The sequence below is a fragment of the Lepus europaeus genome, chromosome 3, assembly GCF_033115175.1.
Source record: "Lepus europaeus isolate LE1 chromosome 3, mLepTim1.pri, whole genome shotgun sequence".
NCBI classification, from domain to species: domain Eukaryota; kingdom Metazoa; phylum Chordata; class Mammalia; order Lagomorpha; family Leporidae; genus Lepus; species Lepus europaeus.
The window spans coordinates 109,811,192-109,826,063 of NC_084829.1; the positions used below are offsets into that span (position 1 = coordinate 109,811,192).

At 39.0% G+C, this 14,872-nt stretch overlaps 1 protein-coding gene across 1 annotated transcript; it reads left to right on the top strand.

Moving 5' to 3' along the window:
- The first annotated feature begins 82 nt into the window (after positions 1-82).
- Positions 83-13,303, top strand: FAM229B (family with sequence similarity 229 member B). The gene is made up of 4 exons (XM_062187666.1): positions 83-137; positions 8,490-8,642; positions 10,902-11,040; positions 13,096-13,303. The coding sequence occupies exons 3-4, from the start codon at positions 10,916-10,918 to the stop codon at positions 13,211-13,213; spliced, it is 243 nt and encodes an 80-aa protein (XP_062043650.1). The 5' UTR covers positions 83-137; positions 8,490-8,642; positions 10,902-10,915; the 3' UTR covers positions 13,214-13,303.
- The last annotated feature ends 1,569 nt before the right edge of the window (positions 13,304-14,872 follow it).

A 14,872-nucleotide genomic window follows, 5' to 3' on the forward strand; every position in this document is an offset into this window, starting at 1 on the left:
GTTCTGGCTAAGGTTTTTCGTCAGAAGGCCGCGCAAGTGCAGTGGCGGCTCACCGTTACCATAGCGACCGGGCCTCGGGACCGCAGATCTTCGCTGCCGAGTCAACATCTTTGAGCGTCGGCAGCTTCCGAGGCCAGGTCAACAGGCGGGTAACTCGGTTTTGGAGCGGAATGTAAAAACATGCGTCTTTAAATTGTTCTTGGCATTTCCAGTGTTTAATTCAGGGTCTCGACAGCCTGGGCTATGGGTCAAATTCCGTTTATTCGGGTCGCACGGGACCGCGTTAGCATCTCTTGCCAACAAGCCCTTGGTGCTAGTAGGAAACGAACAATGTCCCAAAGAAATCCGAAATAGACATGACAGGACACAGCCGACAGTAGATGGCTGTACACCTCGATAAAAATGGCAAAGTGTTGTTGAACTCCCAACAGTAACCTCCAGGCCCTCTGTAGGATTCAAAAGAAATTGATGGATCCCGCTCCCAGAAGTTTACATGCTAATTGAATGCAGGCACGCACGCACACACAGAGCACTGTGAGTTTGTTGTGTGGCACTAAGTGACACAGGATTTGGTGGATGAGGGTGTAGATGAGTAGTAGAAGTCTGGTGGAAGAGATGAGCTTAAACCTGGCATTTAATGTAGGCGCAATAGTTAGATAGAAGATAGAAAAATCAAGTGCTCCTGAAAATTACCAGCTCCTTAAGATTGTCAAACGTTAAAATACACTGTAAACTTTGATTCAACAAATTAGATCAGAGTGCAGTTAAGGACGGATGCACTTCTGTAATGAAATTAGTATTTTTGACAAAAATCAGAACTACAAAATTCTGAAGTCTTCTCTATTTAATAAGGTAAATTATATCTTATGTAGTAATATAAATCATAATACTTGATAGATTAGAACACTTTATTACTTCACCAAGACAAATAATAGCTGTTAGATTTCTCTGATAGCAGCTAAATTTGAAATTCCAATGGGCTATGTTGCTCAGGCTGTCCCAAACTCCTATTTGAATGTTTTTCTTTTTTTAAAATTTTTATTTATTTGAAAGTCATAATTACAGAGAGGAGAGAGAGAGAGAGAGATAGATAAAGGTCTTCCATCCGCACATTAGACATTGAAAAAGAAATGAGTAGTGAACTTAAAGACAACAATAAAAACTAACCAAAGCAAAAGAATAAAGGTATTTTTTTTTTTTTGACAGGCAGAGTGGACAGTGAGAGAGAGAGAGACAGAGAGAAAGGTCTTCCTTTTGCCGTTGGTTCACCCTCCAATGGCTGTGCTGATCCGAAGGCAGGAGCCAGGTGCTTCTCCTGGTCTCCCATAGGGTGCAGGGCCCAAGCACTTGGGCCATCCTCCACTGCACTCCCAGGCCACAGCAGAGAGCTGGACTGGAAGAGGGGTAACGGGACAGAATCCAGCGCCCCGACCGGGACTAGAACCTGGGGTGCCGGCGCTGCAGGCAGAGGATCAGCCTAGTGAGCTGTGGCGCCGGCCGAACAAAGGTATTTTTAAAAAAGAGATCAGTGAGCTGTGGTACAACTTCAAACATCTCTATATATAGGTAACTGGAGTCTCAAAAGGAAACATCCAATTGGCTGCAACAGCAGGAGCTGCACCAATCTGAAGCCAGGAGCCAGGAGCTTCTTCTGGATCTCCCACGCGGGTGCAGGGACCCAAGGACTTGGGCCATCTTCTACTGCTTTCCCAGGCATAGCAGAGAGCTGGATTGGAAGAGGAGCAGCCGGGTCTCCAGCCAGCACCAAGCTGAGCAGAACAACTGAGACTCAAACTGGTGCTCATATAGGATGCTGGTGTTGCAGGCGGTGGCTTAACCAGCTGCGCCACATCACTGACCCATAATAGGCAGCTTTTAATAAGTAAGATATTTGCAGTTTCTGGATTTACTCTTACCTGTTTATTGGTGAGAACAGAGTCCCTGGTAGACATGCAGCCATGCACTTCAGGTCTTGATGTTGAAATGTCTATAAGTCTGAAGTTTCCAAAATTTGCAAAGCTTGGCAGTTTGTAAGAAGTGATGGGAGTGCATCTATAGCAATTGGACTATAGTGAAAATTAACCCAAAAGTCTGATCTCTGTACAGCTCTACCCCTCATGCAGTCCTAGTCATTATTCCCAAAGTCATACTTGGAGAAGAAGTTAAAGTAAGGAAGCCCTAGCAAGTCTCATTAGAACTTCACTCTAAAGAGAATCAGACTGAAAGTTGATTGTCTGATTAAGAGTGAAGCAAGGTAGAAGTTTACATACTAGCCACTTGAGGGCCTCAGTATGTACAAACCCAGGTTAGCCAAGTAGCGATCAGCTAAATGTACTATGTACAGTCTTATGAGGAAGAAAAATGTTTTTGGTTGAAGACGCTGTGATTTTTGAGGGTGTAGTGGAGTGGAGTGGTAGCTGACTAACAAAGAAAGCAAATGGAGGACAGAATTTCACGTGTAAATATGAACAAGAGGAAAAATCATTGAGAAAAATAAAAAATGGGAGTCTGATGGAGAAAAAAATAATTAGGCTGCTTAGAATCATTTATAGCAATTCAATACTGTAGAATATTTTTAAAGTGCTACAAACTTTTGAGGGGAAATAATCTATATCCCAAGAAAGTTATACTTGTAGCTTTCCAACTTGTCATTTAAGTGTAATTCAAATGTGTGGGCATTCTACCCCTTTTTATTCATGGTTACCCACTGCCAATTTTGCCTATCCACTGCTTATCTCTTTCTCTTATATAACTTGACAAAAACCATCAATAGCAACCAACGGGTGCTGAACGTTTGTTCTAACTTTAAAGTTCATTAGGTAAATCATCTGCCTTCTGGGTTATCACAGAGTTTTCCAAAAGGTTTAGCACTATATGACATAGGTCACTATCCTTTTAGCTCCCCACAACATTTTCTTTGTCGATTGTTGCATGACCATTAAGGTATTGACTTATGTTTTAGTTTTTCTTTAAGTCCGACCTAAGTCTGAATAAGTCAGGACAAACTGGCATCTAAATAAAAAAAATTTCCAGACATTTCAGAATGAAATTCATAGTGAGGCAAAGATGAATCAGTTAAAAACAGATCAAGAAGGGGCTGGCATTGTGGTGTAGCAGGTTAAGCCGCCACCTGTGATGCCCACATCCCATATGGACACTGGTTAGAGTCATAGTTAGTTCACTTCCAATTTAGCTCCCTGCTAATGTGCCTGGGAAAGCAGAAGAGGATGGCCCAAGTACTTGGGCTCCTGCACCCACATGGGAGACCCAGATGAAGCTCCTGACTACTCGCTTCAGCCTGGCCCAGTCCTGGCTTTTGTGGTCATTTGTGGAGTGAACCAACAAATGGATGATCTCTCTCTCTTCCTCTCTCTCTCTCTCACTCTGCTTTCAAGTAAATAAATAAACCTTTTAAAAACCAACCGCCAAAATAGATCAAGAAATGGCACAAATAAAAGAACTTGTAAATAAGGACATGAAAACAGCTGTGAATATATAATGTATATTAAAGAAGGCAGAAAGAAGCATGTGGAGATTAGAAAGAGACCAGGAAACAAAAAAGAGATCCAGGAACAGGCATTTGGTCTAGTGGTTAAGATGCTGCCTGGGATGCTCCTTTCCATCCTGGAGTGCCTGGGTTCAAGTTATTACTCTGCTCCCAATTTCAGCTTCCTGCTTCTGCAAACCTTTGGGAGCAGCAGATGATGGCTCAAGTAGTTGTTCCCTGAAACTCATGTGGGAGAGTTGAATTGAATTTTTGGCTGTTTGAGTCATCCTAACCTAGAGTTGGATGTTAGGGGTATTTGGAGAGTGAAGCAGTAGATAGGATCTCTCTCTCTCTCTCTGTCTCTCTCTGTCTCTGTCTGTCTCTCTCCCTGTTTCTTCCCCTCAAATAAATAAATATAAATATAATTTTAAACAGAGATCCAAAGTAAACTTCTAGAGATGAAATACAGCATCTAAGAAAAATGAATGGAATTAAGAGCACATTAGACACTGAAAAAGAAATGAGTAGTGAACTTAAAGACGACAATAAAAACTAACCAAAACAAAAGAATAAAGGTATTTTTTAAAAAGAGAAGATCAGTGAGCTGTGGTACAACTTCAAACATCTCTATATATAGGTAACTGGAGTTTCAGAAGGAAAGAACAAAACGTGCTTGAAAACACAATGAACAAAACATTTCCAAGTGTGGTAAACATTACGAACCCAGGAAGTCAATGAAACTTAGGCACAAGTAACAGGAAGAAAACTATACTAAGCATATTAATAAGCATATTATTATTGCATTGCTTACTATCCATGATAGAGAAAGTCTTAAAAACAACCTAAGACAGAAAACACTACAAAGAGCTGAAGATAAGAATAGCAGACTTCTTTTTTGAGACCATGCAAGCCAGAAAATAGTGAAGCAAGAATTTAACGGTGCTTGAATAAAAACAAAACTGCCAATTTAGGATTCTATACCCACTGGAAATGTGGTTCCAAAGTGAAGTCGAAATGAAGAGATACAGAAGCTGGATGAGTTATTGCCAGTAATCAGCAATGTTCAGTGAAAACCTTCAGGTGAAAGGAAAATGATGTTGGATGGAAATCTGGATCTAGCTGAGATAAAGCACCCTTAAAATGATAAATGGATAGGTAAATATAAAAGGCTGCTTTTGTTTTACAAATTAAAAATTGTTTTGTAATATAGGTAGAAGTAAGGTTTTATAATGTAGGTGGAAGTATGTTAAATGAAAATAGAAGCATGAAGGATGGGACAGAGAAGATGGTGCTCTTGTAAGTTTCTTCTAGCATATAAGAAGTGATATATTATTTGAGGAAAGACTGTGAAAAGTTAAATATAATGTGTATGCTACAAACCCTAAAGTAACTAAAAAAAACAACAAAATACAAGGATGTATAGCAATAAACCAATAATGGAGATAAATAGATTCATAAAATATATTCAGATGATCCAAAATAAGAGTAATGAGCTAATGGTACAAATCAAATACAAATAGCAAGATGGCAGATTGACATGTTACTATATCTATCACATTAAATGTAAATAATAGAAACAACTTAATTAAAAGAGATCATCAAAGTGGGTAAAATAAGCAAGACTCTACATGCTGTTTATAAGAAACCTACTTTGTAAAAACCTACTGGTTAAAAGTGAAGAAACCGGAAAATGAATAGAAAGTGGCTATACAAGTTTCAAGAAAAGTAGATTTCCAAGCAAAGAATGTTATCGAGAATAAAGATATATCCTAATGATAAAAGGTGACAATTCATCAAGAGGACAAGATGATATGAATATGCCCTTAATAACAAATATTCAAAACACATGAAGGAAGTGCTGGTAGAATATGAAGGAGAAGTAGGTTCACAATTATAGTTGGAGATTTGCACATCCTTATTTCAAGAATTAAGAAGCATGTTTACAGAAGGTAATTAACTGATAAGAATTTAGAAAATGAACAATTCTGTCAACCAACTAATTACCTACATAGAACAATTTGCCCCGAAACATCAGAATATATAATCTTTTGAAGTACATAGGGAACCTTTACCATGATATCCCACATTCTGGCCATAAAACAAGTATCATAAATTTAAAAGGATTCAAATTATACAAAGACTATTCTCTGAAAATTTGTACTCTAATTAGAGATCAGTAACAGAAAAGTAGAATATTTCCAAATATGCTAACTTAGCTAAACAACATAGTTGTAAATAACTCAAAGAAAGTAAAAATATGGAACTTCAAAATTTTTAGAATGCAGTTAAGTGATAATGCAGTGTGATAGCAATTTATATAACTAAAATGGTTACATTAGAAGAGAAGAAAAACCTCAAGTCAAGTCCTGTGCTTCCAACTTTAAGAAACCAGAAGCAGAAAGGCGAATTAAGTCCAAAGGAAGGAGAGGAAAGGAAGTAGTAAAGATTGGAAATGAAGTAAATAGAAGACATAAAATTTATAGAGAAAAATTGATGAGGCCTAAAAATATGTCGTGGGCTCCCTTGCTCCTAAGATAAAGTCTAAACTATTTACTTTCAGTTCCTGTTTTTGCATGGTTTGGTCTGCACTTCTTTCACAGACCATATTTCTTTTTTATTTTATGTTATGTTTATTCTGGCCTTTCGGATCTCTATTGTCCTCTCTACTGGCACGTTGCCCTTGCACATGCTGTGTTCCCTATTTGCATGCTCCCCACCTGTCTCCATTTTCTTTGTCTCCTGCTGGTTTCCACTGAGTTGATGTCTACTTGTCCTTTAAATTTATGTTTGATGTCCTAGTGTAGCATAAACTCTACCCTGATCTATAAACGCCACTAAAACTAGAGCCATGTTTATTTTGTTCATGCTTTTATCTGTAGTACATTAAAAAAATGCCTGGCTCATAGTGGATTATCAAAATATTTGTTAAATGAATAAACAAATTTTAATAATTGATTTTCTTATGATGTGACCAATTCAAGTATCACTCCTCTTCATCTCATGAATTAATATCCTGAGAGTTTTAAGATCATTACTCTTGGGCTTATGGTAATTAAGAGACAGAATTTGGTGATTTCACCGTCTTCACTTATTTGATCCATTGCTTTGTGAAGATCTGCTGGAAAGTCCATTTTGTATTCTGATGTAATTACATAAATGTGTAAATGTGTAAATAAAAAATGGTGTAAAGTTTCATTTAAGGCTACTGTTGGGTTTGTTTCCTTGTATCACTCATACAAAAGAATCTTGACTCAATTTGTGTGGAATGGACTAGTTAAAAATAATGGTTTAAAAAAGATAAACCACAATAATCTAAAAATATCCCAATTACAGATATTTTACTCTGCAATTTTAGAGACATATCAAATGACTACAAAGTGAAATGAATGTCTCCACACTCTAATATCAAGAAATGCACAAAAAGTTAAGAAAGCTAGTATTGGTTGAGTTATTGTATCCCAGATATTGTCTTTGAACATGTCATTTTTTTATTCATCACAACTCTATAAATAAGAATTGTGACTATTTTAAAGACAAACATTTGATGATTTACTCAAAATCACAGGGTTAACATGGCATCAGAATTCAAAACCTGTCATATTTTCATTGTTACCTTCTCCCAAACGTGTGAACTATTAAAAAAATTTGTCATCCTAAGGACCCAATGTTTCAATCCTAATACTACATTAGCTAACAGTGGTTAGCAGTTATTTCAGTTTGTGTGACTATGACACAGTTGAATGATTTCTCTGAACTAAAATTGTTATCAACTTATTCACAGATAGAACCCTAGTAAGAAAAAGAAGGTAGAGGTAAGCTGTTACTTAACATCAACTTAATTCTTCTCTAAGATGCCAATTCTCTATAACATAAGTCCAATAAAAACACAACAGTGGAAACTAAGAATAAAACTTAGGTAGTCAAATGATTTAAGTTAAAAATTGCTCACTAGCATCTAATACTTAGCTAGGAAAATGTAATGTTGTTTAAGGGTTTAACTTGGTCATTACTGAGTAGACAGATGTTTAGTGAAGCAAGCCGTTGAAATAGAAGCCAAGAACAGGCTAGAAGAAAGATAGCATCCAGAGAAGTGCCAAGATGTTGTGAGTGGAGCAGCAGCTCAGGTCCAGAATAATAACAGAATATTCAGGAACAGAATAATAAGGACAGTACAGAATATATTCTTCCTTTTGCAGTAGTCATTATTCCTGTCATTTGGGAATGTAAGATTGAAGAAACAAGAAAAAAGAGGCAGTCCAGGTGTTAGCATCAAGAATGCAACATAAAAAGAGTTATAGGGGCTGGTGCTGTGGTACGGCAGGTAAAGTTGCTCCCTGCAGTGCCCGCATCCCATATGGGTGCCAGTTTGAGTCCCAACTACTCCGCTTCCAATCCAGCTCCCTGCTAATGAGCCTGGGAAAGCAGTGGAGGATGATCCAGGTGCTTGGGCCCCTTCGCCCACATGAGAGACCTGGAAGAAGCTCCTTGCTCCTAGCCTCGGATTGGCTCAGCTCTGGCCATTGCTGACATTTGGGAACCAGTGGATGGAAGACATCTCTCTCTCAGTCTCTACTTCTCTCTGTAACTCTTTAAAGAAAATAAAATAATAAAAAAAGAAGAGTAGTAGAGAAAGTTGTAAAGTTGTGATTTGGGTTTGAGGGCATCAAGGTGGGATGAGGATATAGGTAGATTGAATTAATTTGGGTTACTGTGGGAAAGTCTGGGAGATAAAGAGAATGAGGAAAATGGTAGAATTGACAGTATTCAAAAAATCCATGGAAAACATTGTGGAGTGCTCTCATAAAGTGACAAGAATCACAAGTGTGATTTTGTGAGGGTTGATAAGAGTGAAGGTCTTTATTCACAGTTTAACATTTAATATTGGAAAGTAGGATCGCAAGAAAAAAAACCCTTAAAAAAAGCCCCTTTGAGACATGTAATTTTTAACTAAATTTCAGCTTGTTCCTGGAACTATGAACTGAAACATTTGATTCTTCAGCAGATAGGAAACTATGTGAAAGAATCTTCTGATGTCATAATTTCTGGGTGTCACTAGAACATTTGGTCATCATCCCTTGGCAATTCCCTTCTATGGACGGTCAGTAGAAGCGATTGATTTATTCACCTCTACAGGAATCAGACTTGGCTTATTTTGGTAAGTTTATGTCTCCTTGATCAAGTTAACTAAATACCTTTATAAATAGGTAGTTATATTCAACCAGAGTTTACTTGGTTTTACCAAATTATTATTGAGTAAAACACTTCTTCCTTGGTAATGGAAACAGTCTATAAAAAGCGTTACATAATATTAAAATTCTTAAATATAAAAATTTAGTTTTATTGTTACCACCAGCAGACATTTACTTATTAGGCACAGAATACTACACTAGGCATAGGAAAAACTTGTAAGACATTGTTCACTTTTCTATACTTTTGTATTGAAGATATGCAGATTCCTTCAAGATAGTGTTATTATTATTTTATTTATTTATTTATTTAAAAAAATTTTTTTTTTTGGACAGGCAGAGTGGACAGTGAGAGAGAGAGAGTCAGACAGAAAGGTCTTCCTTTGCCTTGGTTCACCCTCCAATGGCTGCTGCGGTTGGCGTGCTGCGGCCGGCGCACCGCGCTGATCCGATGGCAGGAGCCAGGTGCTTCTCCTGGTCTCCCATGGGGTGTAGAGCCCAAGCACTTGGGCCATCCTCCACTGCACTCCCTGGCCACAGCAGAGAGCTGGCCTGGAAGAGGGGCAGCCGGGACAGAATCGGCACCCCGACCGGGACTAGAACCTGGTGTGCCGGCGCCACAAGGCAGAGGATTAGCCTAGTGAGCCGCGGTGCCGGCTAAGATAGTGTTATTAAATGCCCACTTGGTACTGACAGCTGCTCTAGATACTAAGGATTCAATAATGATAAAGACAGACACGGAAGGGTCTTAGGGCAGTATTTCTCAGAAAGAGGTGGTTTTGCCACCAGGGGACATTTGGCAATCTCTGGAGACATTTAAATGTTATAACTTTGGGGAGAGGCACTTTTGGGATCTGGTGGCTGGAGGCCTTAGATGTTACAGACATCCTTGGATCCACAGGGCAGTCTCCTCATCCCCAGAGAACAATTATCTGATCCCAAATGTTAATAGATGAGAATAATGATAACTGTATAAGACAGAAATAAAGGGTGATATGGAAACTTCCATAATAGGGGTTATGGAAGGATTCTCTGAGAAAGCAAAATGTAAATTCACACTTAATGGGTGAGTTGACCCTACAAAGAAAGGGCGGCAGTGGGGTCAGCCAGAGTTCCAAATACAGTAAGCAGTGAGGTGTTGTTATGGTTGTATATAACATACATGTTTCATGTATATCATATATTCATGCATTCTATATGCCCAGTAGCATTTAAGTAATCATAGTTAACATTCAGTGAGCATTTACCATGTGTTCAGCGCTGTACTGTCCACGTATTTTATTTCATCCTTACTGTTACCCTGGAAGTAGAAATATTATTATTCACAATTTACCCTTAAGAGATGATTTAAGTTCTTCTACTAAAATGTAGTTGGTGAGGGCCAGAACCAGGATTTGAAATCTTGTCAGTCCAGCTCTCCCAAGGCCGCTTGCTTAAAACGGAAATGTAAATGTGCAGAGGCAAAGGAGGAATGAATGATCATAGGAGCAGAAGGATTGGCTGCAGATATCTTGGTGGACGTGTAACTACTGAAAAGATATGTGGGAAGGCAATGGGGGTTGAAGTAAAGACTCAAACCTGTTAACTGCAACAACCATTCAAAGACAAATTGATTCTTTTTCTCACAAAACAGAAATGGACTTCAGTTTTATTAAATGTATTTATTTGGAAGGTAGAGTGATAGGGAGAGAGGGAGAGAGGGAGAAAGGGAGAAAGGAGAGAGAGAGATATTTCATCTACTGATTTACTTCTCAATGGCTGGAGTTGTTCCAGTTTGAAGCTAGGAGCCCTGAACTCCATTGGGTTTTCATTGTGGGTGGCAGACATCCAAGCACTTGGACCATCTTCTATTGCCTTCCCAGGTGCATTAGCAAGGAGCTAGATGAGAAGCAGAGCAGCCAGGACTTGAACTGGTGCTCTGATATAGGAAGCTACCATTGCAAGTGGCTGATTGCACCAAAATGCTGTGCCCTGGACTTGAATTATGTTAACAATACAGCATGGTTTACTTTTATAACTTGGTGGCTGTTTTGTATTTGCTACAGACTTAAAATTGTATGTAAGGGATAGTTGTATATTGTAATTTTTAACATTTTTTAATAGATTTTTAAAAATGTTATTTTCAAAATATTTCTGTATGCCTGTAACAAAACAGTAAATCAGAAGTTCTAAACAACTCTGAAGATATCCCTTCCCTTCCTCCTCATTACTTTTACTTTGTAACCCAGATTTTCAGTGAATTATGCCTTTTCGGTTTGGGACCCAGCCAAGGAGCTTTCCACTGGAAGGAGGAGATTCTTCAGTTGGGCTGGAATTGGGGCTGAGCTCCAGTGCTGCCTGTAACGGGAAAGAGATATCACCAACCAGGTAGAGTCTTCCTGTTCTGACAACTGAGGAAACGTGTATTGGTTATCATCGTTACATGCTCTAGCTGATATTTAATATTAGCAAGAAAAAAGGAATTCAAGCATTGCTGTTAGTAAATCAATATTAAGAGTCCAGATTTTCTTGGCATAGAGTGTGTATTTTGTGTCTTTCCAAGCCTTTATGATAGACTAATTCTTTCTTTTTGGTGCATTTTTAGTTGGACTGTTGACAATTTCAAGATTAGATGACAGTCAATTTAACAAATAAGCCTTTAGTGCTAGTATGTGCTGAGCACTGTGATGGGCAGGCATAAAGCTACAAATTAGAAAAAGACTCAGACTTATATTCAATATCATTTTGGCTTTGACTTGACCTTTGGCGGAAAGCAATAACAGAAAAGATTCTATTTCTTCAAAATTGAAGAAAACCAATACCAAGTCAGATTTGTTCCACTTTCCTGCTGTTTGCCAAACCTAAACAGCAAATATCACATTGTTAGATTTCACATGGCTTGTAAATATTTGAAACAGATTTAAGCTTGATAAAGTAGTGCTTTAAAAATCAGAGTTATCCAAGGATGAAATAGCCCACTTTTGGGAGTAATAAGCTCTTTCTCTTTAGAAAAATTTAAGCCTGGGTAACTGGTGTGGTTGTTGGAAAGGAAATAAATACACTAGATGTATTTTTGGACTAGGTGTCACTAACAGCCATTTCACATCTGACATCCTAACATTTGAACATTATGTGAACTAGTATTGCAGGGGCTGGTACTGTGGCACAGTGGGTTAAAGCCCCAGTCTGCAGTGCCGGCAACCCAAATGGGTGCCAGTTTGAGTCCCGGCTGCTCCACTTCCAATCCAGCTCTCTGTTATGGCCTAGGAAAGCAGTGGAAGATGGCCTAAGTGCTTGGGAGACCTGCAAGAAGCTCCAGGATCCTGGCTTCAGATTGGCCCAGCTCTGGCCATTGAGGCCAGTTGGGGAGTGAACCAGTGAATGGAAGACCTCTCTCTTTCTTTCTCTATTTGTGTCTTCCTCTCTGTAACTCTGCCTTTCAAATAAATAAATAAATAAATAAATCTTTTTAAAAAAGAAATAGTATTGCAGTTTTATATATACTTTCACAAATATTCTAGCTTCAAAATCACTCAACTGAAGTGAATTTTAAGGTACCCAGAAAAATGAATTTCCTTAGTATTATCACTTATATTTATAACTATGTACTTTTTGCCAGTTAGCAATCACTGATTATCTTTCTTTCCTTTTTTTTTTTTAAAGATTTATTTATTTGAAAGAGTTACACTGCGAGAGAAAGACAGAGAGCTCTTCCATCTGCTGGTTCACTCTCCAGATGACCACACTGGCCAGGTCTGGGCCAGGCTGAAATTAGGAGCCAGGAACTTCCTCCTGGTCTCTCATGTGGGTGGCAGGTGCCCAAGTACTTGAGCCACCTTTGGCTGTTTTCCTAGGCATTAGCAGGGAGCTGGATAAGAAGTGGAGCTGCCAGGACTCCAACTGGCATCCATTTGTGATACCGGTGTTGCAGGTGGTGGCTTTACCCACCACGCCACAATGACAGACCCATATCTTTCAAACTGAATATCTAGAGCAGGGGTATGGAACATCTGGCTCATGGGTTGTATAAGGCCTATTAAATTATTTGGTCTAGCCCTGTCAAGGCAACTGCAAGCAGGTCAATAAATCTGTAGCAGGCTAATTTTTAAGTTGATAATTTTATATGGCCCTTGAATGATGTTATAAATATCCAAATGTCCCTTGGCAGAAAAAATGTTTCCCATCCTTGATCTAGAGGATTATCTTTGTATTTATAAATTTCCTGTAATGTATGGTAACAGCCACAGTTTCTTTGCACACAAGATGTCTACATTGTGTTGATGCTACTATGTTATACTTATTTTGTGATAGTCAAAGTTTTCAAAGTTATTTAGAAAAGTTATTTCAAAGTTATTTAGAACAGTTGAGTACATACTCAAATTTTGGTGCTCTAAAAATATTTCCTATTTAGCACATAACTACATCATTTGTTCTTTTATTCAGGCAACTTCGAAGATGCCCTGGAAGTCATTGCCTGACAATAACCGATGTTCCCATCACTGTCTATGCAACAATGAGAAAGCCACCTGCACAAAGCAGCAAGGAAATGCATCCTAAATAGCATCATGAAGTCTTTTGTAGAGGGTTGACTAGGTCAGGGGTAATGGAACAGGATCATCTTATAATCTGGTAAACAAATAAAGTGGTGGCACCGTTGGATGATGACAATAGTTGCACAATTTCATTTTAGTATAAGAGAACTGTAGTCAACAAAACACATGTAGCAATCAGTTATATCTGATAGGTAAAACAATATTTCACAATTTGAAAGTGCTTTTGAGGTCATCTTGCTCACAGAAGATTATTAATATTAATAACTCAGGATGAAATTTAACCTACTATGGACAGCCCCCCAATTCATATGGGGACTATCCTGTTTGATTTTTAAAAATTATTTCAGTATGTCTCGAAAATTTTCTCTGACAAATTTATGGAATTTTTTTTTCCTATATCTTCTTGAAATTTGATAAGCTTCCTTAAAAGAGTTATTATGAATTCTTTTTATTTTATTTTATTTAAAAATGATTTATTTATTTGAAAGGCAGTTACAGAGGCAGAGAGAGAGAGAAGTCCTCTATATCTGCTAGTTCAATTCCCAAATGGCTGCAATTACCAGAGCTGCGCCTATCTGAAGCCAGGAGCTGGGAGCTTCTTCTGGGTCTCCCACGTGGGTGCAGGGACGCAAGGACTTGGACCATCTTCCACTGCTTCCCCAGGCCACAGTAGAGAGCCAGATCGGAAGTGGAGTAGCTGGGACTCAAACTGGTGTCCATATGGGATGCCAGCACTGCAGGTGGCAGCTTCACGCACTATGCCACAACACTGGCCCTGTTATGAATTCTTTATCAAGCAGTCTTTCTACCTCCAAATTTTTTAGGGTCAGTCACTGGCTGCTTACTTTGTTTGATGAGATCAAGCTTCCCTGATTGATTTTGATGTTTCTGGCTGTGTGTTGATATCTGTGCATTGATATAGGTAAGTAACCCAGTGTTTCCAGTCTGGCTTTGTTTGGGAGCTTCCTTTGGCAGTAAGTCTTTCTAGAGATCCAGGGTAGGTTGACTGATGAGGGCCTTAATCCAATGAACACTTAAGCTGTTGCAGCATCTAAGTCCTAAGCCCAGGACCACGGGCAGTGGAATCTTTTGGCCACATGGTCCTGGGCTGCACCCAAACCCATGGCCAGACCAGTGCAGCACCAGGAATGCCAAAGGTTTGCAGCTGCTATGGCCTGCCTGATGCCGAGGTTTATTCAGGGCTTGATGCCACGGTAGTTGGTTGGCAGTGATGTGGCCAGAACTCAGCCCATCCTGCTGGGGCTTTGGGTTCCTGTCTGGTATTGGGGTAGGGTTAGAGCCTCCTCTGTTGCAGGATGATGAAGGAAATCTTGGTTCTTATATCATGTTGAAGAAGAATTTCCACGTGGACAGTGACAGTGAACAATGTAAAATTTAAAGTGAGAAACCTACAGCAGACAGAAGGGGATTCCAAGGGAGGAGTTGCCAGAGAAGTTTGTCAGTGCTGGCTATTTTATACACAAAGTGGCCTTCTGAGATTGGCCCCTTTCTTAGAAATGAGTACAGATTTAACCAATCAGGGGAGGAGCAAAATAACAACCAATCAGAAGGCAGGGATAGCAGCCAATCAGGGAACTGAAAGTGTATGATAATGAGAATACCACGTGAACCAGTCAGGGAACTGATTTTGGAGGAGCCTGTTTTGC